The 25,261-nt window shown below is 43.8% G+C and overlaps 1 protein-coding gene across 2 annotated transcripts; it reads right to left on the bottom strand.

Moving 5' to 3' along the window:
• Positions 1-1,231: 1,231 nt before the first annotated feature.
• Positions 1,232-24,496, bottom strand: LOC309379349 (overexpressed in colon carcinoma 1 protein). 2 transcript variants are annotated; one of them, XM_081928495.1, is made up of 5 exons: positions 24,286-24,496; positions 10,664-10,688; positions 5,465-5,500; positions 3,782-3,861; positions 1,232-2,297 (listed from the first exon to the last, which is right to left on the bottom strand). In XM_081928495.1, exons 1-5 carry the CDS (start codon positions 24,326-24,328, stop codon positions 2,245-2,247), a joined length of 237 nt encoding a protein of 78 aa, XP_081784621.1. In that variant the 5' UTR covers positions 24,329-24,496; the 3' UTR covers positions 1,232-2,244. The 2 variants fall into 2 exon arrangements, 1 of the variants encoding a protein (XP_081784621.1); XR_014172426.1 differs by lacking the exon at positions 1,232-2,297 and adding an exon at positions 9,187-9,295 and having other exon boundaries at positions 3,767-3,861.
• Positions 24,497-25,261: the final 765 nt, after the last annotated feature.

Genomic DNA, 25,261 nt, shown 5'->3' on the forward strand with positions numbered 1-25,261 from the left:
ACCTTTGAAGGTGACCCAGAAACTACAACTAATCCAGAATGTGGCAGCTAGACTGGTGACTGGGAGTGGCCGCCGAGACCACATAACGCCGGTCTTGAAAGACCTACATTGGCTCCCAGTACGTTTCCGAGCACAATTCAAAGTTTTGGTGCTGACCTTTAAAGCCTTAAACGGCCTCGGTCCAGTATATCTGAAGGAGCGTCTCCACCCCCATCGTTCTACCCAGACACTGAGGTCCAGCGCTGAGGGCCTTCTGGCGGTTCCCTCACTGCGAGAAGCTAAGTTACAGGGAACCAGGCAGAAGGCCTTCTTGGTAGTGGCACCTGCCCTGAGGAACACCCTCCCACCAGATGTTAAAGAGAACAATAACTACCAGAGTTTTAGACTACATCTGAAGGCAGCCCTGTTTAGGGAAGCTTTTAATGTTTGATGTATTACAGTATTTCAATATTTTTTTGGAAGCTGCCCAGAGTGGCTGGGGAAGCCCAGCCAGATGGGTGGGGTATAAATTATTATTATTATTATTATTATTATTATTATTGGCTTGGTTTAAGGCAGTTGCCTATAATGTGCAACACCTATTAGCTTCATACAGTGGCCCTACAGCTAAATCTCTTTAGGCTCCTGCCCTGTGTACGTGTTCATGATTCATTAACGGCAGCATTGCAGTTCATCAGATCATTTCAGAATCCTCATGAGCACGATGGGAGTGAGCTGGTGGGGCAGGTGCCATCTTCAAAACAGAAAGGACAGCACAAGAGTTATGCAAAAATGCTTCAATAATTTAATACATCATATTCAGCCATGCAGAAACACTGAGTGGTGCTACACTGAAAGATCACCAGTATGAAGTTAACTGCGTTTGGAAACATATAACGGGATGGTATATAAAAGGCAGAGGTTGGAATGAGGTTGGAAAGGCAGAGGTTGGAACCTTCTGGCGGTTCCCTCATTGCGAGAAGCAAAGCTACAGGGAACCAGGCAGAGGGCCTTCTCGGTAGTGGCGCCCGCCCTGTGGAACGCCCTTCCAGCAGATGTCAAAGCGATAAACAACTACCTGACATTCAGAAGACATCTTAAGGCAGCCCTGTTCAGGGAAGTTTTTAACGTGTGATATTTTACTGTATTTTTGATTTTTATGGAAGCCGCCCAGAGTGGCTGGGGAGGCCCAGCCAGATGGGTGGGGTATAAATAATAAATTATTATTATTATTATTATTATTATTATGAAATGTTGGGATGAAGTTTCACATAATGGAATGTTGCCATTAACAAGATTAAGATACCAACTCTGATGCTGATCAGAACACCTCCAGATTTAAGAGGTGGGCAGAACTCGAGGTTTGATCATCTCTATAAAGCTTTGCACTGAATACGGTCCATCAAGGACTGTGGCTGAACAGGTGCCATTTAGTTCAATGGGGCTTACATGGAAATTCATTGCAAGAAATGAGTAGCATTTGCCTTGCTGCAGCACTTGCAAGCTCCTTCTTGCCATTGCCTTCTGTTCATTTTTTTTAAAAAAAATACATATATCATTATTATCTGTATGCAAAATGATAGACACAACACATGATTGTTTGGTAAAAGTAGAGGTTATTTTCAGCCACTAAAACAAAATAAAGAAAGGCAGGCAGGCAAGTTAGCATCTCACTGAAATAAATGACAGTTCGTTAGTAGGTAGACTGGCAACTCGTTGAATATATTTCTGGCAAAATAAATTTTCCTGAACAATTCCTACACTTCTAAAAAGTGACATGTCAACATCAGTGGCAGGTTAACAGTATAAAAGTTGGTTGTAATTAGAAATAGCTGACAATGCCTATTGGTACCTAACTCCTATTTCCCACAGCAGTAGCCTGCATATATTACTCAAATATATTACTCTGGAGTAAATCAATAGTTCATTTGCACTAACCTTAGCCTAGGAACACTTGTGTGAACAGCAGTAATGGTCTTGTTATATAAAAGCTATCAAAAGTAGCCAAATGAAAAAACAGACCTATTGTCATCTGTAGACTCTGTAGTACGGCCAAAGTGCTGGCGATCAACAGCGTCAGCTTTTTGTGCAGAAATACCCATCATATATCTGTTAGTTAACGCTGAACGTAGGACATCAAAAAGATCCATAAATCACAGTCCTATGCTTCAGTTCCATTTTGAGCATCCAGCTTCTTGATCTGCCGTTGTAACTTTCACTGCCAAGAAGCTCTTGGTGGCTTCATGCTTCTGGCTATGCAAATCTTCAGCCGAAAGGCAGCTTTGGATTCCATTGCGAAGAATGGTCTACGCAGATAACTGATTGGGAGGGAAATGTCGCATGAGTAATAAGGACCATAATCCAGTGGGTGAAAGAACTTTCTATTGCAAGTGGGCCAGTTGTGATTGAAGTAGCAGGGCCCTGAAGATTCACATTTGATACAGTTAGAATGGTACCCTGGTTTTCGAACGTAATCCAATCCAGAAGACCGCTCGACTTCCGAAATTTTTGAAAACTGAGGCGCAAAGGCGGTCTACAGAAAATGGGGGGAAATAACATGTCCATGCAGCGGAAGCCATTCGACTTCTGAGGCGCATTCGAAAACGGAAGAATTTACTTCTGGGTGTTCGGCGTTCAAAAACCGAAACGTTCAGCTTCCAGGACATTCAAAAACCGAGGTACCACTGTACAGCCCTAACCCATTTAGTCGTTTATTTGTTTTATTTACATCATGCTTTTCCAGCCGGCAAACTCTGCTAGGGGGAAATTTGGCAACCCCCATTTGTCACAGTCACCCATATGTAAAACTTAAACCAGATATAAATTAAAGGAAGTAGATTGAATACTCAGTTGTGATGCAGGAAGCATGCATATACTGTACATGGAGCAATTACAGTGAGGTCATAGGCATTCAAGAGCAGAGATGGGAAACCTCAGGCCCAGGCCCTTCAAGCATCTCTGTCCAGCCCTCAGGACTTTCCTCTGGCTACACACCTCACCAGCCCTACTCTATGCTAGTCCACAAGTGTTTTTGCCTGGCTGGAATATGTCCTTGAACTGTGATTAATGGCTCCTGCTGACTTTGATGGAGAATGGATGTGTGTGTGTGTGTGTGTGTGTGTGTTTAGAAATCTCTGAATTTTGCATAGACAAATGTGGACTACTGCACAAAGATAAAAGACACATCTGTTGCTCTGCTCACTCTTGCCTCTGGCCCCACCCACTGTGCCCCCCCCAAGGTTGCCCATGTTGGAATGCAGCCCTCAGGCTGAAAGAGGTTCCTCACCCCAGCATCTCAAATGGTATTAAACTATATTAGCACGGCCCAACTTTTCAGAGAGTACTTTGACGTGGAACCCTTGTCATGTGGGGTGGGGGGAGTGAGGCCAAAATTTGATGCCCTCCCCCAGCCCTCACACTGCTTTCTCAAAGCTGGCTAAGTAGGCACTGGCTTTGGGAAGGAGGTGTGAGGCTCTGGCAGGGTCCTAGAGCCCTCCTTCCTAAAGCTGGGAGAGCGCTAACTAGGCTTTGGGAAGGACCCTCTCAGATGCTACAGTGCTTGGTAGTCATTGAACAGAAGTGATCATCTAATACAGCCTTCACCAAACTGATCTAATACAATCTAAGCAGTGAACATAGCTGCCTTATTTGTTTGTTTGTTTGTTTGTTTGTTGCTTATATACCAAATGGCTTCTAAGTGTTTAACAGTTTCAAACACCAAAACAACGATCTTAGCGCTATGATAAATTAGAGATGCTAGCACACTGGAAACACTAAAAGCACACACCTTTTTAAGAAGTACCTTGAGACGCCGTCTTTGACTGGGTGGAAATCTTGGTAGCCGCATCAGCTGGGAGGCCGACATAAACACCTCCATAGTTCCTTAATGGAAGGGAAAAACACCGACATGAAAACCATAACTTAAACTGAGAGTATATCTAATACCAATAGTAGCAAAATTAAATACTTGAACATTTGTATAGGACTTTTCAAGTGTTGAAAGCATTTCACACATGTTAGCTGGTTGCAATCGGTACAACATCCCCAATAACCTAAGTTAGCATTATTACCATCCATCATGTAAGGGGGGGAGACAGAGAGTGGAAGGGAGTAGCTTGCTTTAGGTGACCTTGCGTGTCCATTGCAGAGGTAAAATTCAATATGCTAGATCATGCAGCTTTTCGGACGAGATATGATAGGAGTCTTCAAGTATCTGAAGGGCTGCCACATGGAAGATGGAGCAAGCTTGTTTTCTGCTGCTCTGGAGGATAGGACCCAAACCAGTGACTTCAAGTTACAAGAAGATTCCAACTAAACATTAGGAGGAACTTTCTGGTGGTAAGAGCTGTTTGAAAGTGGAAGAGACTCCCTCAGAAAGTGGTGGATTCTCCTTCACTGAAGGTTTTTAAGCAGAGGTTGGGTGGCCATCAGTCAAGGATTCTTTAGCTGAGGGTTGGACTAGCTCATATCTGGGGTCCCTTCCAGTTTCTACGATTCTATGATTCTAAGCAATCTGCTTGCTCCAGTCTCCGTTTTGCCTGTTTGGGATCAACCCCTTGCTCAAGGTGATCCAGTATTGCATTAAAAATTAAATTAAATTAAAAATTAAACAACTATTTTACTTTTAAAAGACAACTGAAGGTAGCCTTGTTTAGGGAAGTTTTTAATGTGTGACACTGTATTGTTTTTAATATTCGGTTGGAAACTGCCCAGAGTGGCTGGGGAAACCCAGCCAGATGGGCGGGGTATAAATAAAAATATTATTATTATTATTATTATTATTAATAATAATAATAATAATAATAAATCAAAATGGATCCCAACAATACAGATAAGACACAGTTCTTGAATGTTATACAGAATGGCAGAAGCAGCTCACTATTTAAGGCTCAGCCTCTTTCTTCTCAGCCTCAACTCTCCCTCTCTCAAGAAAGTAGCTCAGTTTCTCCATCCACAACAGACTTCAGCTCTCAAGGCATAGCAAGCCAGATTGTGCAGCTGGTCATAGAAAACGGACTATTACCAATTGACGGTTCACTAGCACAGCCATCTTGTTTGCCTGATCAACATGCGGAGGGAGGCTCAGCTAATTGGGGGAAGGGCTCTAACCCTGTAGCCTCCCCTCTTAAGAGTCTCTTTGAATAACCTACAGCCGTTTTCCATCAAACATTTTGTTTAAAGAATGCGGCCTCTCACAGGCCTTCTATGCATCATTGTTTACTCTAAGAAAGGTCCTTAATTTGCTTTTGTGCAATGACTGTTTCCCAGCATCAGGGGGTAAAGCAGAGGTTGAGATGACGACAATATATTTTGGGGGAGTGTATAGCTAAACTCCCTAGGAATCTCTGCTCATGCAACTAAACCAAAATACAGTGGTTGGTTTGGGATAATAACCTAATAACCATTCCTTTCCCTGTGTTCTTTCCTCATGAAATGGAAATCCATTTTGGATCGTACAACTTCACCCCAACCCACGGCAACATACCTCCTCTTGTCATCTTCTGACACTGACTCTTCTGTTCTGCAATGACATAAATGACAAAATAGATTGTCGAAACTCGGTTTTAGATTCCCTACACAACCCTTTCTGTCGATAGCTAAACTTCTACAGTCAAACCTCGGTTCCTGAACACCTCCATTATTGTACGTTTCAGCTCCCAAATGCCGAAAACCCGGAAGTAAATGCTCCGGTTTTTGAACATTTCTCGAAACCTGAATGTCTGACGCAGGTATTTTTGCTTGTGTGCAAGAAGTTCTTCCAACCAATCAGAAGTTGCGCCTCTGTTGTCGAACGTTTCGGAAGTCAAACGGTCTTCCGGAACGGATTACGTTCGACAACCAAGGTTTGACTGTATTTGCCAATGACTCATTCCCCTACTTCATTGAGCCATCTGCTGACAGAAATAGAAGAATGTCATAGCTGCCCCAAGCAGCTCCAGGCTCCAGGCATTTCCATCAAGGCCCCTGATGCAGTAGGACTCTGGACTGTTGTGGACGTTGAAACATAGTGAGGGTCTCAAACATCTGGTTGTCCTTGGGAGTGTTGCTCAGAGTGCAGCTGCAGCCGAGCAAGCCAAGGGGGCTTACCAACAGAGGAAGGAGCTCACCTGAGGGCACTTTATGAGGGGGATGTCGCATATGCCTCGCCAAAAAAGAGGAACTGTAATCTCCTTCCAGAAAGTCCTGCAGCTAAGAGGACGTCAAACGTACTGCTCTGTTTTCCTTTGGACCACATCAGTGAGACTGAGAAGGGGGTCTTGTCGTCTGGGCATCCCAGAACCTCCACACACTGCCCAGGCTCTTACCCCAGAAATGATGACTATACAATGGTACCTCAGGTTACATACGCTTCAGGTTACATACGGTTCAGGTTACACACTCTGCTAACCCAGAAATAGTACTTTTCACTACAGTGGAGGTTATACTTTTGATGGGTAACTTCAGTGCCCCTGCCTTCCTTTCTCAGGCAGCCCTTCAAATAGAGGACTGTCCATGATGAAACAGGACACATGAACCCCACCATAACTTTGCCAGGGGCCTCAAGGCCTGCAGAGAAGCACTGAATGAAGGACAAAAAGGGGAGGATTGTGAACATGAGTCCTTGGGGAACATTTCTGCATAGGTTCTCCTCTCCAAAGATAACTAATGTAGGAATTATTACTGTGGCGGTTTATATATTACAGCCAATCTCCAAACTTTGGGGAAGGTCGGTATTCACGTGCGTCCGTCAACAATCCCAGTCAGATTTTGTGAATGTCTAAACACTCAAGAAATACCTTAGCGAATACTGATAGCTTGTGTGGGCTAGGGGTAATGGGAGCTGCCGTCCAAAACATCTGGCAGGGCTGATCTATTTGTTCCCAGCAGGAGGCAAAGCATTCTCATGAATTCCTAAACGCAAAGTTGAAAGCTCTCGACTGTAAAGACTACTTTAACAAAATCACAACTCTGGTTGCTATGATGTGCAGCTATTGGAGCACCCTCACATCAGATGTCAAAGAGATAAATAACTATACAACTTTTAGAAGACATCTGAAGGCAGCATTGTATGGGGAAGTTTTTAATGTTTGACATTTTATTATGCTTTTATATTTGTTGGAAGCTGCCCAGAGTGGCTGGGGCAACCCAGTCAGACAGGTGGGGTACAAATAATAAAGCTATTGTTATTGTCATCACCATACACATTAATAATTACTACTACTACTACAATTTATTACCTGCCCTTCTCCCTAAGGTATGAGGGTGTGTTACAACAATTAAAACACAGTAATATTAAACACAATATTTTAAGAAGCTTAAAGCAAATTAAAATTACAAAAAACAAGTTTGCCGCTATTAACTTTCAAAGTTCCATTCGCTTACATGCAATATCCGTTTGCAACATTTCTGAAAGCAGAACTGCCACTCACATTGCTATCTCTATCTGGGGAAAGACACCCCTCCTCAAAAGTTTATTACTGCCATTTCTGGTCACAGGCTATTTCTGGAATTTGAAATTTTTAGGGCAGGAGGAGGGGACTTCTGGCTCTCAAAATGTTGCTAAACTAAAATACCCATCACCCCTAACCACTGGACATGCTGGCTCTAGTTTAACCAGCCATCTGCTCTGGCTCCACTACCTGTTGGCATCTCTGCCTTCCACCCTGCTAGTCTCCACAGAGAAGGAAGAAGTTAACAATCAGGGCTTTTCGGCTTTTCTGTTTTCCCTCTAATATTTCAGGCTCTATTGTCTCTGGCAAGCTTTGAGGTCCCATCTACTTTATGAGGTCATTAAATATCCCTTGGTGCATTCCACAAATGTGCCTTTCTTTGATTCAGTCCAAAAATTCTTAGTCCAGAGCCTTTCAGAAATAGAAACAATTTAATGGCAGTGTTAAAGCTTCTTGTTTTTAGTTTCAAATACAGTTGTACCTTGGATCCTGAACACCTTGCAACTCAAACGTTATGGCTTCCAAACGCCGCAAACCCAGAAGTGAGTGTTCCAGTTTGCAAATGTTCTTTGGAAGCCGAACGTCTGATGCGGATTCCGATTGAGTACAGAAAGCTTCTGCAGCCAATCGGAAGCTGCGCCTTGGTTGTCAAACATTTTTGGAAGTTTAATAATAATAATAATAATTTATTTATACCCCATCCATCTGACAGGTTTGCTCCGCTCTGGGTGTCTTCCAACATAATATAAACAAACAGCTAAACATCAAGCATTAATAATCTAGTATGCACAGCACAGCACAGAAAGAGAGCTATGCATACTGTATGCTGTACAAGGAATGTTTTTGTACCACACAATAGTAAAGTTTGCCACCTGCATAGGTCATTTTTATATATTTGCTTATGCTCTAGTATTTATGTTGCTTCTGAAAATCATGCAGTGGCAAAGAACTATGTGGGAGACAGCAGTACCACCCACAAGATCTCTAGCTTCTGTTGAGACCATATAACACCAGTCCTGAAAGACCTACATTGGCTCCCAGTACATTTCCAAGCACAATTCAAAGTGTTGATGCTGACCTTTGAAACCCTAAACAGCCATGGCCCTGTAAACATGAAGGAGTATCTCTACCCATATGGTTCAGCCCAGACACTGCAAGTTCAACTCCAAGGACCTCCTGGCGGTTCCCTCACTGCAAGAGGTGAGGTTAGAGAGAACCAGGCAAAGGGCCTTCTCAGTAGTGGCACCAGCTCTGTGGAACGCCCTCCCATCAGATGTCAAGGAGATAAATAACTATGCAACCTTCAGAAGACATCTAAATGCACTCCTGTGTAGGGAGGTTTATAATGTTTAACGTTTTATTGTGTTTTCATGCTGGAAGCCATCCCAAGTGGTTGAGGCAACAGAATGAGATGAGTGGGGTACTAAATCAATCAATCAATCATCTATTAAAACACTTTAAAATTAAGTCTTATATTAAAGTACTTACATATGCAATAGATGAAAGTTAATCATGTCCATTGATTTCAATAGGTCTATTCTAAGTAAGGCCAACATAGGATACAACTCAATACATTCAAACCCCCAAAGTTGCAAATCTGAATGACCTCATCCAAATCTATAAGGTTGTCAGCTACCATGATGCTTAAAGGTAAGCATATTTGTAAGTAAGTTGGTGGGCTTGGAAAGCTATTATTGACACAATTTCTTTAATGCATTTTAAAAAATGGTGTTGATGCTTTGTTTCTTCAAAAGAAAAAAGAAAAGAGGCTCTGTACCTTTAACACAACAGGTAGAATTCAACAGGTGCAGGCCATCTTCCCTTCACTGCATTTCCACATCAGCAAAGGCTTCACCTACTGTTGTGCAGCTATGGAAAGCTCCCGTCTACAAAAAGGTGGCAAACTAATAATTTATACAACTACATACTTCATCGTTCCTTCCTGCCTGGTGACTGACTCTTAGAAAAAGCTCCTAGAATGATGGATCTAGGACACTCATTACTGCTATAATTAGCTACCCGGGACTTGTGGTTTTATTGCAGTCCAGCTGCTCCTCCTTAACCACCCCACTGCTTTCATCATCCACTTAACATCTGCTCTATTAATTAAGGAGCCCCAAGAGAAAGCACAGCAGGCAGAGAGGGAATTTCAGCAAGAGTTGTTTATGCACTTGGCACCTGAACATTTCACGGTGGTGTAGAAAATGAGATTTCAACAGGTGTTTCTGGACATGCAAGCCACTGAAATTCCCTTATGTGGACAACTATGAAAGGCGCAAGGATCCCTTCTGCTTTCTCACTTGGCCACCCACACGGAGAATAATTTCCAGGTTCCGAAGTGGTTGCGTCTGCGGTGATATGAGGTGATGAAAATGATGCAGCCAGTGCGGTGTAGGGTGTCAAACTGGGAGGGTTCAAATTCCCTCCCCCCTCAGCTATGAAACTCGCTGAGTGACCTTGGACCTGCCACTCACTCTCAGCCTAACCTACCTCGCAAAGTCGTTGTGGGGATGAAACAAGGGAGGCGTGAAAAATACATGCCACCTTAAGCTCTTTGCAGAAAAAAATGGGACATAAATGCAGCAAACAAACAAATAATCCTGAATCAACAGCTAGGAATACTGAGGTCCAGGCAGCAGGCAGGCGAAAGCAAAACCACAGCCCAATGCAATGTGATTTCTTTTGCAAGCACGCTACTCATGCCCAGCAAGACAGAAAAGCCTTTCAAACAGATACTAACAAATTTGCTTCGGTGATTTAATGCTAGCGTTAATAAAATAAGGCAAGCTGGGTTTTTCTTCAGGTGCAGAAAAAACAGAAGGCAGGTTCATTCAACACACCTTCCACATGCTGAAATAATTGTGGTGGGGACACACACTGAGGCTAACCCCAACTCCACAACTGATGCATGCCACAGTTGCAACCTACTACCCTCTCTTTGTTTGGTCAGTGCAGGAAGGGGGCCAGTCATGTCCGCCTTACGGAGTGCATCATGGTGAGCCTGTGTGGGGAGGGGTCCTGTGGACCTTCAAGCATGGACAACTTTTTCACCAGCTATCATATCCCCATCTGCCCAGAGACTTCAAGATTTCTTGAATTCAATGGAGCCTGCTCCCAAGTAAGAAGGTTACAACGGAAGCTTTACTTAAAACCTGCCAACCCTGGTTAGAAGCTATCATGAGATGGTTACTGGCTCTGGCAATCATTTGATAATTCAAAATATTTTATAGACAATGCAAAAGATATATACTTACACATCTATTGCTGTTCCTGCAGTATCTAGAATGGAAAGAGCAAAATGAAGGTTGGGTGTAGAAATTTGGTATCACTTGTTCAATCCGTCATTTATTTGTATGCCACTTTTCCAAAGGTTAAACCATGTGCAAAGCGGCTTACAACACATAAGAAATTACATAACTACAAACGTAACAAGACTAGTCATAAATCATAAACAAAACATCAAAAAGTACACAACCAAATGGGGGGGGGGGAAATCCACATAAATCATGAAGAGACCACTAATGAACAGAGATGCACCCCTTAAATTTCCACTTCCATTATTTCTAAGATATTGGTGTCAGGCGTGCTAAAGAGCTGGGTGACAGCAGGGCTGTTAAACTGGTGCCAGCAATAGCAGGCCCTAACCCAAATGTGAATCTCCAAGCTTATTCCACTAAGACGTATCTTTCTTAGCCACTGCATTTAAAGATCAGGTTGATTATCATAGTGACATTGATCCCCTCCCAGGATTGAACTTGGAACCATTTTAAATATTGTAACTTTTTTTATTTCCAATTAGTTAGAAAACATCTGTTATTAATACACCCTCCGAAAGGCAGGCATATAAAAAAATATACGAAGAATCCCAAAAAGCAGAATGGAAGGCAACAACAAACACCACACTTTATTCCCCATCATATCAGCAGCTCCCTGTTCATGACTCACTCAGCCACTAAATGAACAGAAGGCAGGAATCAATTAAGGATGACCTCCTTCTTCCTCCCCTGTTATGAAAGGCTGTTTTATTGCTGCTGAAATGTCATTCAATGAAGCCTGGAGGGAAGCAGCCCACAGACAGCTTCTGCTGCAGTCCTAACCCTGTTCACTTGACAGTAAGCTCCACTGACTTCAGTAGGGCTTACTTCTGAGTAGACGTGGGTAGAACGGTGCTGCTAGACATTGGACACTTTAAAAAAAATGTTAAACCTTAAATTTAAGTCAAAACAAAAAAAAAATTCCTTCCAGTAGCACCTTAAAGACCAACTAAGTTAGTTCTTGGTATGAGCTTTCGTGTGCATGCACACTTCTTCAGATACACAGTTGTATCTGAAGTGTGCATGCACACGAAGGTGCTACTGGAAGGAATTTTTTTTGTTTGTTTGTTTTGACTATGGCAGACCAACACGGCTACCTATCTGTAACTTAAATTTAAGGCTTAACATGAACTTGAATCTTTTAGAAGCAATCTATCTATCATCTATCTATCATTTAATTTGTTTATCACCCTTCATCTGTAGATCTCTGGGTGGTTCACAACATAAAATTACAGTATAAAAAATGCAAAATACATAATAAAAATAAGAAAAAAACCAAAACCAATAACTTTCCCCATCTCACAACACATTTAAAAGGGCATCAGATATCAATCATCCAAAGGCCTGTTTGAAGAGAAATGTCTTTGTTTGGCACCTAAAGGTATATAATGAAGGTTCCAGGCAAGCCTCCCTGTGGAGCGCATTCCACACAAATGGGGAGCCACTGCAGAAAAGGCCCATTCTCGTGTTCCCACCGTCCAGACCTCTCGTGGGGGAGGCACATGAAGAAGGGCCTCAGATGATGAATGCAGAGTCTGGGTCAGTTTATATGGGAAGAGGCAGTCCTTGAGGTATTGTGGTCCTGAGCCATTTAAGGCTTTACAGTGCTACCTGAAGGTACATATGCTTCAGGTTACATACGCTTCAGGTTACAGACTCCACTAACCCAGAAATAACCCAGGTTAAGAACTTTGCTTCAGGATAAGAACAGAAATCGTGCTCCGGCGACGCGGCGGCAGCAGGAGGCCCCATTAGCTAAAGTGGTGCTTCAGGTTAAGAACAGTTTCAGGTTAAGAACGGACCTCTAGAACGAATTAAGTACTTAACCCGAGGTACCACTGTATAGGTCAAAACCAGCACTTTGAACTGGGCCCAGAAACTAACTGGCAGCCAGTGCAGTCAGACCAGGATCGGTGTAATATGCTCAAACCTTCTTGCCCCAGTGAGTAACCCGGTCACCAAATTCTGCACCAGCTGAAATTTATGAACCTTCTTCAGAGGCAGCCCTATGTATGTGTTCCAGCCTGGTGCCCTCCAGATAATTTTAGACTACAACTCCCATCAGCCCCAGTCAAAATGGCCAATGGTGAGGGATGATGGGAGTTGCAGTTCAAAATATCTGGAGCGCACAAAGTTGAGGGAAGTGGATATATTCTATGCATGGGGATTCCCTGAAGACTGGAAAGTAGTCACCAATTTATAAAAAGAAATCCAGGGTGGATAATGAAAATTACAGGCCAGCTAGCTTCACATCTCTTCTGGGAAAACTGGTGGAAAATATTCTTAAAAAGAAGCATCCTAAGAAGTGCAAGCCTTGCTGAAGCAGAGACAGCATGTCTGAGTTCTTTGAGAGTATAAACAACAATAGAGAGAGGTGATCCGATTACCACAGTATACTTGGAAGTTTCAAAAAACTATTGACAAGGCACCTCGGCAAAGACTCCTGCGTAAGCTTAGGAGACATGGAATAAGAGCAGAGGTCATCTTATGGATTAGGACATTGGTTAAGTAGCTGGAAGCAGGCAGTAAGGGCAAATGGACAGTTCTCCAGATGGGGAGATGTAGAAAGTGGAGTAGAAGAAGAGGAAGAAGAGTTTGGATTTGATATCCCGCCTTTCACTCCCCTTCAGGAGTCTCAAAGCGGCTAACATTCTCCTTTCCCTTCCTCCCCCACAACAAACACTCTGTGAGGTGAGTGAGGCTGAGAGACTTCAGAGAAGTGTGACTGGCCCAAGGTCACCCAGCAGCTGCATGTGGAGGAGCAGGGAATCGAACCCGGTTCCCCAGATTACGAGTCCACCGCTCTTAACCACTACACCACGCTGGCTCTGAGAAATGAGTACAGGGTCATTTGGGGATCTATATCGGGAACTGTGCTTTTTAACTTGTTTGTAAACTATGTAGAGCTAGGAGTGAACAACCAAGTTTGCTGATGATACTAAATTGTTTGAGTTGCGTTTTGTTGTTTTTTTAAAAAAACAGATTAGATAGACAAAGAGTCTGACCTGGACTATGACAAGTCCTGCATTAGCTCCATTGAAATGAATCAGCCTTGTGCAGTGTAAGCTGCCCGTGGATTGTTGGTAGCTATTCTAAAGAGACCAAAAAAATTCCACTCTAAAGTGGAATTAACCTGAGATTTGTCCCACACTGCTCATTAAAGTGTTCCTACTTTGAGTTGAAATGAATTCAACAGCCAAGCGGCATCAGATTTAAAATATATCAGAGGTAAACAGAAAAAAAATATTAAATAAATAAGGAGAAGATAGCAAGAGCAGGTCAAATCCAAACAGTAGAAAACCCCAGATAACCAGCACTGAGTTCATCTTGCAAGAACTTAGGTTTGAATTTGTGACCTGGGCTTGGGTTACTTAGATGACAAAAAGATACAATAGGACCCCCTTGCATTCCATGCACAGAAGCTGACTGAACTAGCAGGTCAAATTTACTCCAGCATTGTCAATGGGGCAGCATTTCCTGCTACACCAGAGGGCAATAGGTTAGCTGAGGGATAGGAGGGGCGTGCTGCAGGGCACGCACAGCTTTGTGTGCCAACATCTAGCTGCCACTTTCCACCCACACTGAACCCCCCACCTGAAGCAGCTCTATCACCCTTCCAAATGTTAGGGCTGGTCCTGGAAAGCAAAGGAAGACAAATTTGCCCCCCTCGGTGAGTTTCCTCATCCTGACTGGCATCAGATGCTAGAAACAACGACTTCATTGTACAGAAGAAGTGGACAGGGGGGAAATAAGAAGAGGAGGAGGCAATATAAGGGGTCGGTCACCATTTTCTTGTAGTCTAGGGCCTTTGGACTGCCCATCTTACATCACCATCACCACCCCCTCCATGAAAGGCACACACCACACAGGTAGCACATTACCAAAACAGGACAAAAACTTCACAGATTTGCCTAAGATTTCCACATGCTAATTTATATGTATTGATGCAGAGTTAGAAATAATTACTATAACTTACAGAGAACTGCAATACATGTCAAAACAGCAAGGAAAGCCAAGTGACCTGTGTCCCTGCCTGTTCAGTCTACTCTCCAGGTGAGTTGCATTGATGGGCAAACCCAAGGTCTCTGCACTCCCTCAATATAGCCGTTTATCTCTGAATCAGTTCTGAACCAGACAGCCCTTTAAAGAGAGGCCTGTCCTATGGAGAAATAGGACACACAGCCATTCTAACAAACATGCAGACAGAGACTCTGGGTGGTTCAGATAAAGCTTGGTCAGCTTAAATCGAAGTGACTAATTGCACAGGAAAACAGTGAATGATTTTCCATGCTTCCGACACCAGATTATATCTTAGTTTGGAGTATATGAGTCAGCTGTAGGTTTCATCAGCTCGCAGGAAACTATCAGCTCTAAGAACAATTTCTAGCAATTTCTTGATTGATTGGCACACTCCTGAGCAAGAAACAGGCACATCCCATGTTGTCCGAATCATTTCCAAATTAAAACTGAGTTCAAAAGTTGAGAAGCGCCTTCCCTCCTCACTCCTAATGAATCCTTTTCAGTAGGGATTTCTGTGTCCGGTGGTTTGCCAGGAGATAGGCCAAGTTTTTCAACGAATAACTGCCTCACCTCCAGCCAGGAGAAAGCAAACGGCATCTGCAATTTAAATCGAACTTTGTTTGCTGAGCTATGGGACCTTGTGTGCCAACACCAACATTCTAGTACATTTTTAGCCTGAGGGCCACATCCCCCTTTGGGCAACTTTCTAGGGGCCGCATGTCAGTAATGGGTGAAAACAGAGGCCAATGTGGACAGAGCAACAAATGTAAATTCTACCATAGTGCAGTAGGCAACTTACTGCACACAAAGCCCTGTCTATCCTCCAGCCAACAAATGATATTCTAGCCAGGTGAAAAAACACTCATAGAGATAAAAGAGGAGTGAGAATAGAGACCTGCTGATCAGCTGGGATAGGGAGTCCTACAAGACCAGGGTAGACAACATGGCACTCTCTAGTTATTACTGGAGTGCAGTTCCCATTATCCCTGATCATTGCCCATGCTTCCTGGGGCTGATGGCAGCTGAAGTCCTGAAACATCTAAAAGACATAGCATTGGCTACCCCGCCCAAGCCCAACACCACCTCAAAAATGGTTCCCATGAAAAATGTGAGCTCTGCAACTTCCACTGCCTTGCTTGACTGCAACCTAAATAGCTGCTTCACTGTTACCCGTGCCATGCTGGCTGAGGCTGATGGGAGTTGTAGTCCAGAACATCTGGAGGCCACCAGGCTGGGGAAGTTTGTACCAACTGGAGTAGCTGCTAGCTGCTTCTCTGCATCATGATTCACCGTTCTGCCCCTGTCTTCTTCGACTCTGCCTCCTGTGGTCCACTCCATCCCATCGCTCCTGGTACAGCAGAATCTCCTGCCTTCTTAGGAGGCATCTCTCAATGACTCATGCAGAAAGGCAGGAGACAGGCTGTTCTGGGGAAAGGTTGCAATTCTTGCTCTTACATGCTCTGCTTGAAGCATCAAGCTGGAGACTTACTCCCAAGCTATCTACATCCAAGGCTCGCCAGCCAGCCGTTTGCCCCTTGTTGTGTGTGACTCTTGCGACCCAGCACTTCCGAATTTGCCACTACACTACTGTATGTGGGATCTGGGAAGAGTTATTCAGTAGCGATGAGCTCTGCATATGCCCCTATGTTCCAGAACTAAAGCCTGTCATTAAAAACAGGTTCTGCAGCACAACTCAGCTCAAAATAAGCCCGATGCGCCTCATATTTTGTAATGACAACAACTGCCAACCTCCTCCTGGTCCTTGCACCACCCATGAGTTTTACTCTTCTCATTTCTTGCCTTCAATCCCTTCTCTTTAAATGCTGCAAGCCGAATGAAGTCTCCAGTAAGTATATGCAGATGTAGTCAACTTGCATAATTTAGAATTTTAAATTTCTATTTAATATGGTTTTTTTGGGGTGTGTGTTATGATTTTCCATGTGAATTGTTATTTCTTTGCTCCACATACCTGCAGACCATCTCTTAGCCTGACCCAGTGTCACAAGGTTGTTGTGTTGATGAAATGGGGATGGCGGAAACCATGTACACCCCTCTTGAGATCCTTGGAAGGTCAATGTGATATACAAATGTAAACAATGTAATAAATAAAATAAATAAATAATGGGACATTCTTATGACCTGTGCTTTTTTTTCTGGGGGAACGCAGGGGTACGCATACCCCTAAACATTTTGTGAATCTTTGTACTTTTGTCCATTTACTGTAATTATTTTCCCCGATTTGAACTATAAAATGGTGATTTTCTTGAGTAAAAATGAGAACACCCCTAAACATTTTTTAAATGAAAAAAGCACTTATTATGACACTTGAAACCAAAGGGCCTGTTGGTGGAATTTGGTTTTGTTTCAATTAGTTTATTCGTTATAGTAGTTCTTGTTTATTTACAAGGCGAGGTAAGCATAACAGGGTAATGCAATTGTATTGGCATACTTTATTCGATAGATAACTTCCTCTGCTTAGGTTTTCAGGAATAAATAAATAGATAACTTCCTCTGCTTAGGTTTTCAGGAATAAATAAATACATAATGCAATTTTTCTTGGAACTAAAAGAGTCTCTTATTGTGCCAGCATGTAACCTTCAGCTCAGAGTGTAAACACCCAATTCCCTCCCCGGTCTGTGTGTCCTTCTAATCTTCAAGGTTCAGTTTGCTTTTTCTAGCAGAAGACCAAGGCTAAAAGTTGGGATATTGCTCAGAGCTTTAGTGGGGATGGAAGCATAATAGTTTATCCCTTGATCCATGAAAATCGATAACACTTTGCAGCACAATTTTACCTAGAGTACCTGCAGGAGCTATTATTACACTTACTAAGCAGATGCTTTAAATTGCAGAGGGTTCTTTCCTAAGCAAAATTCATGATGACATCAGGCAGCCGAGCACTCACAGAAAGAGCTAATCATCTGCCTTTAACAGCACTTTATCTGCAAAAATCAGCAGGTGGAGCTTTATACCTCTATGAAGATAACCATTATCACTTGCTAATGTTTAGAGCTCAAGCTGCATTCTAGGAAGATACATGAGCCAGCAAAGAAAAAGGGGGAAAAAAGTGGCAATCATTAAGAAGCTTGTTTTAAAAAGGATTGATGTGGTCATGAGTAGGAAAGCCCTTTATTTTAATCCCTCTTCTAAGGTCACATTCACACCATACATTTAAAGCACTATGATGCCACTTTAAGAGCAGCCATGGCTTCCCCCAAATAATTCTGGAAGCTGTTTTTTGTTAAGGGTGCTGAGAGTTGTTAAGAGGCCCCTATCATAGAATTGGAAGGGCTCCTGAGGATCATCTAGTCCAACCTTCTACAGTGCAGGAATATGCAGCTGTCTAGGATTGAACCTGCAACCTTACTAACAATTCCCAAACAATACATTTAAATTACCATATGCAATTTTATGCAAACCTGTGTGGGGTGGGCAATGCAGAGATGGCCACCCTGAAGAAGGAATCGGTGGGTGGGTTTAACGAAGTTTTGCCCAGAGTAGAGACATTGAAATTAACGAGCATGATTCTGTTACAACCATTACTGTCAAGAGGTCCACTCTGTGTAAAACTCAGTTTAATACCACACACTGTGTCGCCTCCAACATGTTCCATCCATTGCCAGAGAATTACACTGAGTTGCACCACTGTTTGTTTACAGTACCAAAAGCAGAAAGTTCCAAAGCAGAGTCAGATGCAAACATCTCTGCTTTCCTACCAAATCCTGCAGAAGAAAGCAGGAGCTGGAAGAGGAACAGCTTCATCTCGTCAGGTCCCTAGGAACGGGGATTTCAGCCCTCCTCTTTGTCTTTCTCCTTCTATCTAGAAAGGAGGGGAATGACAAGGAATTTGAAACTCTCCAGCATGATCTCAACCATTCACCTTGTATATGGGCACATGGTGCTCTGTATGTGGGCAGCATATCTAAAGCAGCTGAAAAATTACAAGTGACAGCCACAGATGAGTCTGGTCAAACTTATCATACACAGCCATCTCTTAAGCCTTTGTCCTATGCAGCTTCCTATAATATTCCAGTTTAAGCAATCAGAATGATCACCTTCTGGAGAATTTGCACCATTCATCACATTTAAAATAAAATGCATAAGCTGATTTTTAAGCAGGGGTAGCCAACTTCTTTTTCCCAGGGAGTCAACTTATTCTATAAGTTAAATGAACTGACTTTCATCAAAGAACTGGGCAGTCATCAAAGAATGACTCCATCTCTAGAAATACGACTTTCGGTGATATGGACCACAAGCATTCAGGCAGAGGGTGGGACATTACACATGAAGGATCTAAGCAGAAGTGAAATAGGAAAGTGTGGGAAATCTCTATTTTTTTACAGCTTGAAAAGAAATGTTTCTTTAGGAAACTTGGGCAAACTTTTAACATACCTTAATTAATTTTTTGTAAGCCTGCCAGGGGATAAGGCTAATTTGCTTCAGGGGTCAGATCTGGCTTTCAGGCCACTAGTAAAGGTACCCCTGACTGTTAGGTCCAGTCGTGGCCGACTCTGGGGTTGCGGTGCTCATCTCACTTTACTGGCCGAAGGAGCCGGCGTACAGCTTCTGGGTCATGTGGCCAGCATGACTAAACCACTTCTGGCGAACCAGAGCAGCGCACGGAAACGCTGTTTACCTTCCCGCCGGAGCGGTACATATTTATCTACTTGCACTTTGACATACTTTCGAACTGCTAGGTTGGCAGGAGCAGGGACCGAGCAACGGGAGCTCACCCTGTCGTGGGGATTTGAATCGCTGACCTTCTGATCAGCAAGCCCTAGGCTCAGGGGTTTAGACCACAGTGCCACCCGCGTCCTTGTTCTTCAGGCCACTAGCTGGTTAAATATGATTGTGGGAGAGAAAGGCGGGGGGGGCTAGCAAATTACATGAGAATTTCAATATGTTCTCCATTGCACCACTAATTTAACAGTGGTTTACTTTGTCTGATATATACATAAACCAGCTGAGATTTAATAAACAAATCACTGTAGCAAAAATCACCACCCTCTTGTGTTTGGGCCAGATGAGAATTTTCAATCTTGCTGCTAACTGTTAGCTAATTAGTGCAAATTGTATAACATGTTTGCAAATGCAAACCTACAAGCTTCGTGAGCATTTTCCTAAGGTTAATAATGCTTTATGTTCCCTGGAACTGTGGCTCATTTAACAGCCAATGTTTAATTTACCTAAGTAATTATATATATATATATATATATATATATATATATATATATATATATATTTAACATCAATGAACTGCAAGTTTATATTTGCAAAAAGTACTTCCGTCTGCTTCAGTCACTCTTCTAATGGGGTCAGAGTCCATGTTATAATGGTCCTTCTTGCCCTCTCTCCAAATGAGGATCATAATGCCAACTCAGCCAAGTAGATGATGATCTGAGTCACATTGTTCCATCAACAATGTACCATCCAGGTCATTGTAGGGGAGACACTTATCAAAACTCAGGTGCTTACACTCCGGCCTGTCCTTCATAGGATCAATTGACCCAGAACCAGAGTTTGAGTCATCTAAGATCTCGATTGGGACATGGAGGTGTTTGGCTCAGCTAGCCTCAGAAGTATTTGGGCTTGCATTAGGACAGGATTTTGTCTGAAAGTGAAATTGAGCTTCCTTCTTTCCCTCCCCCTTTACTTCCCTCCAGCTCTGGACAACCCTCTTTACAAAGCTGAAGTATATCACTTGAAGATGAAAATATGCAAAAGATCATGCCAATGGGGCTCACCACCACTTTACTCCTTCCCATAGTTGTCCTGTTGGAAGGGGAAGGTCATATGACTTTTGCAAAATGCCTCTCAAATGGCACACTTCCCCAGTCCCACCATGCCCATTGCACTTCATACATCTCAGGATGTAGACTTTGAGTCACTATGCCATAGCAAGTCCTAGGGTTGTGCACTAGCTCTGGCCAAATCCCAAACCAACTTGGGATGATTCAGGTCTGCAGCCACAGCAGGTTGAAGCTGCCCTGGATTGCTCTCGGTCTACCTGGATCCAGGTTGGATCAGCTCTGGATTACCTGGGGTCAGATTGGGGCTGCTACAAAGTATCAGATCAGGCCCTGAATCATACAGCCATAGCAAATTTGTTAAGTCATAAAGATGCCACAAGACTCTTGGCTGGAGATAAGACTTGCACCATTTGATCCTTCAAGAGGCACAACTCCATGCCTCTTCTCAAGAAAGGATTTGAAATGAAAAGCGCTGCCATGAAATTGTTGTGGATTTACTCTGAACAAGCAATCTTGAAGGGATGACAAGTAGAGAAATATAGAATTACAACGCGCCCACCCCCAGCACCAGTTAGTTTTAATTTCAGTTTTAGTTTTTATTTACCACAAAGCCCGAGCTACCTGATATCACAAAATGAGCCCAGAATAGTTCAGTGTTCAGGTGAAAGTGGTAGCTTACTGTAGCGTGAATCTTAGGCATCTGGTGCAAATACCTTTTGAAAAACAAACCGATTTTTAATACTTTTTCCACTGAGGATATGGAAAAATATTTGCTTAGACAGCAACAAGCGATATGCAGTCTAAGTAAGAGGGAACTCTCAGAATTTCTTCTCACATATCTTCAATAGACAAAATCATTTTATTTTGGATAAAGGAAGTTGAGTATATATGGCAGGCATGAACACTAAAGAAGCGTAATTCTAAAAATGCTTTCCTGCAGGAGTACCCAGGAATCTCCACCTTTGCTCATGAGAATATAGTCATTCAGTGCAAGCCTATGCATAATTGAAAGTAAACCCTACTGTATAAATAGGAATAAAGGTAAAGGTAAAGGTACCCTTGCCCATCAAGGCCAGTTGTGACCGACTTTAGGGTTGCGCGCTCATCCCGCTCAAGAGGCCGGGAGCTGGCGCTGTCCGAAGATACTTCCGGGTCACGTGGCCAGCGTGACGAAGCTGCACCTGGCAAGCCAGCACCAGCGCCGCACACGGAAACGCCGTTTACCTTCCCGCTAGAAAGCGGTCCCTATTTATCTACTTGCACCCAGGGGTGCTTTTGAACTGCTAGGTAGGCAGGAGCTGGGACCGAATGACCGGAGCTCACCCCGCCGCGGGGATTCGAACCGCTGACCTTTCGATCGGCAGGTCCTAGGCTCTGTGGTTTAACCCACAGCGCCACCCGCGTCCCATGAATAGGAATAGAGCCTTCCTATTTCCAAGGCTACGATTCTATGCATGGGAGTCAGCACCACTGGGGCCTACGTCTGAGTGTATGCACATGTCAGCTCCATGGCCAATGCTGGCTGGGGCAATGGAAGGTGGAGCCCAAAACATCTGGAGGACATCAAGTTGGGAAAAGCTGACCTAGACCAGTGGCCTTCTACCAGTCTGTGTGCTGGGAGCAGTAACTTCAAATAAGTTCACTCATAACCCTGCAACATTACATTTCCTGGATGCACCTCAAACTGTTGAGGAATGCAAAGCAAAACCCTTCTTATAAGAACAGCTTTCTTTTAATGTTTATGTTCCAGGACTATCTTACAGTGACAGAAGTTACTGGGAACTCGTGCTTAGGATGTGCATTGCTATCCACCGGAAAACATCGTATATCCAAGAAGCTAAGGGCTAGAGACTATCAAAGGCACAACACAACTTCCCCAGGAGCACAGTCCTAAATGTGTCTACACAAAAGTTGAGCTCCATTGAGTTCAATGTGGCAGACTCCTAGGAAATGTGTGCAGGATTGCAGCCTTAGTGTTACAACACTGAAAGTGCATTTAGGATAGGAGCTAGTTCCACAGACCTCAGTGGAACTTCGATGCTAGCAAACATCCATAACATTGGACAGCTGCAAGCATTTGCAAAGCAATGGAAATAAACATAATAATGTAATGAAAGTAGTAATGATGTAATTGCACCTGGATGCATTGTTTTTCGGGACCACTAAGAAGCGGTATGAGCTAAGAAAACAAGAAGAACATACATTTAAAGATGATTGGAAAACATTGAATATATGGGAAATAATTGTGTACAGCTGAAAACATTGGCAGGGTTAAGATAAATTCAACAGTGTAAACAAGTTTTGATGGATGCAGTAATGGAATACTGAATGGTATAGTTTTTGTAAAATATGCAGGGATTTATGATATGTAAAATGAACCACAGAAAGAGAAGAAGGGAAGTCATTGATATATTAGGGATGTAAAATGAGTATCTTAAATTGTAAAACAGAAAACTTAATGAAAATTATATGCAGAGAAGAAGCGGTATGAGCATCTGTCTCCAAAGGCTAAGAAACAATACGCTAATCTTAGGGTCCGTAGAACAGCATAACTTTCTGCATTCATGTGGTGCTTCCTGGACTGATTATAGGGCTGCATAGATGCAAAATGCTCTACAGCCATGAAACATAAAAGAAGCTTGTCACTGGTAATCCAGCAAGCTGCAACGGGATGACAACTCTTGGAAACCACTCCAAGTGACACTGGGCTGCAAAAACGTCTAAGGGGCGAATGCTGGTCACATTTTTGTCAAATGTTGACGCAGAAAAAAACTTTCCCATGATTTAACATCGACGGATTTAAAGCAGAACCATTCACAGATAGAAAACCCGAAGCATCGTCATCAGAGAGGCAAGGATGTGGTGCCAAAACAAATGCATGTATGCAAAGTCAATTGTTCCCGCCCTGAGTTATGTGCATTTTAAGTGGATGAAAAGAAAAGGCCTTTTGTATTATTGGGGGGAGGGGGGGAGAGGACAAATCCTTTCAGGAAGGGAATATCAGCCGCCAAGTACAAAAAAGAGCTTGAAATAAAGGATAAGTCATGCTGAAAGGTCAGCTGCAGAGAGCGACCATAACTCTTTCCAGCCAGCCTCTTTGCACTCCTAACATTATTCACACGCCTAGTAAATAGACACGCAGCAGTCCAGCCCTGCACTTGTCGGCCAAGAGATGTATGATCCCACACACCAAAAAATCAGGCTACGTCGCTTTGCAGGACATCTTTTCTTTGCCTGCTTTTGCAAAGCAGCTTCAGGAATGGCATTCCAGCTGCGTACTTGGTGTATGTCCCCCTTTTCCTTCCCAGCTTCAGCTGTTTCCAGTGAGGGAGTGGGTGGGAGGAACCTCACACATTTTTTGTTCATTTCCGTCAATTAATAATAATAATAAGTAGTAATAGTTGTAATAGTAGGGGCGGTAGAGGCAGGCAGGAGTGAATAGTGCCTGCACGCCCCTATCAAGCATTGCATCCCTTGCCTGAGAGCAGCGCTGCTTGAGCGTGGCATGAAGTTTCTCGCCACTTCTAGAAGTGTGCGGCTGCCTCTCCTCGACGCCTGCCGGACACACAGTCACACAAAGGGAATCTTCCTTTTCTTCTAGAACAGACCGTGCCTTCTCCTCTGCCTCCTCGCTGCTCTGTCCTTTCCCAGACACCTTCCTCTTGTAACAACTCAGCCCTCTTTCCCTTGCTGCCCTCCAGCCCCCTTCCCTGCAAGACCCTTCGGGGCATCCTCCCTGGCGCTGCTGCCAAGCCCCCACCTCCAGCCCCACCAGCCTCTCGCTTTGCCCCTCACCTCTGCTGCCGGCGCTGGTGGCGGTGGAGTTGCCGCAGCCCATCTCCCTGCAGCGCTGGGGGCTCTCTGGAGTGAGCGGGGGTCGCGCAGCCGAGAGCCAAGCCCCTGCCTCCCTCCGTCTCGCCGCTCCGCCTCCGGAAAGGATGCCGCCTCCCAGGGCGCCCTGGTTGCTGCCAGCGGACGAGAAGCAGGAGGAGGACCGAAAGCAACGCCGAGGGGACCCGCCCCCTCCTCCTCCTCCTTCGTCGCCCGGGCAACAGCGGCAGCCAATCACGGCCGCCTGCATCTCCAGCGGCCGCCTCCTATTGGCCTGAGTGGAGGCGAGCGGTGTTTCGAACGGAGAAGGGATGAGGATGGTGAGCATCACCTCAAGGCTGTGCGTGAGCATCCGAAGAATTGCACAGAATCATAGAATTGTAGAGTTGGAAGGAACCCCAAGGGTCATCCAATCCAACCCCCTGCAGTGTAGGAATCCTGCCCACAGCCAGGAGAGGAGAGGAGGGAGAAGTGTCATTGGAGAAGCCGAAGTCTCTTGCAAGAGTGGAATGACAACATTGGGTATAACCCATTGTCTTTGTCATTTGCTTTTCTTGGCTACTTCAGATAGTCTGAAGGAGTGACAGAAGATGCATGAGTAACAAACACTTCTTCTCCTACCATCTAAAAGGCTGTCATCTTTCATGCTGACCTGCCTGCTCCCTAGAATCTAGCCTTTCTCTGTGTCCCATCTTAAGAGAATCTCTACCCAGGCCTGGGAACTCTATATAACATTGTAAATAAATAACTTAAATTATGAATGCCTGTGTGAAGCTTAAACCCCACAGTCCAGGTTCAATCAAGCATGGAAATGGAAGCACAAATCCATGATGTTTCCCTTATTTCTGCTTCTTTAGGACATGGGAACTGACCTTCTCTTTATTAATGTTTACCTTGCTTTGGATGATGGAATCTCCTGATTACTGCTTTAGTCTAATAT

This window comes from Podarcis melisellensis (genome assembly GCF_964234715.1).
Source record: "Podarcis melisellensis genome assembly, chromosome: 10".
NCBI classification, from domain to species: domain Eukaryota; kingdom Metazoa; phylum Chordata; class Lepidosauria; order Squamata; family Lacertidae; genus Podarcis; species Podarcis melisellensis.

Excerpts from the sequence above, each read along its gene's own strand:
- LOC309379349 (XM_081928495.1), bottom strand. The coding sequence starts at position 24,328 with ATGGGCTGCGGCAACTCCACCGCCACCAGCGCCGGCAGCAGAG. Across the intron at positions 10,689-24,285 it reads CACCAGCGCCGGCAGCAGAG|ATACTGCAGGAACAGCAATA; the intron begins GTGAGGGGCAAA and ends TTTCCATTCTAG. Across the intron at positions 2,298-3,781 it reads GTCAAAGACGGCGTCTCAAG|TTATCTGCGTAGACCATTCT; the intron begins GTACTTCTTAAA and ends CCTCCCAATCAG.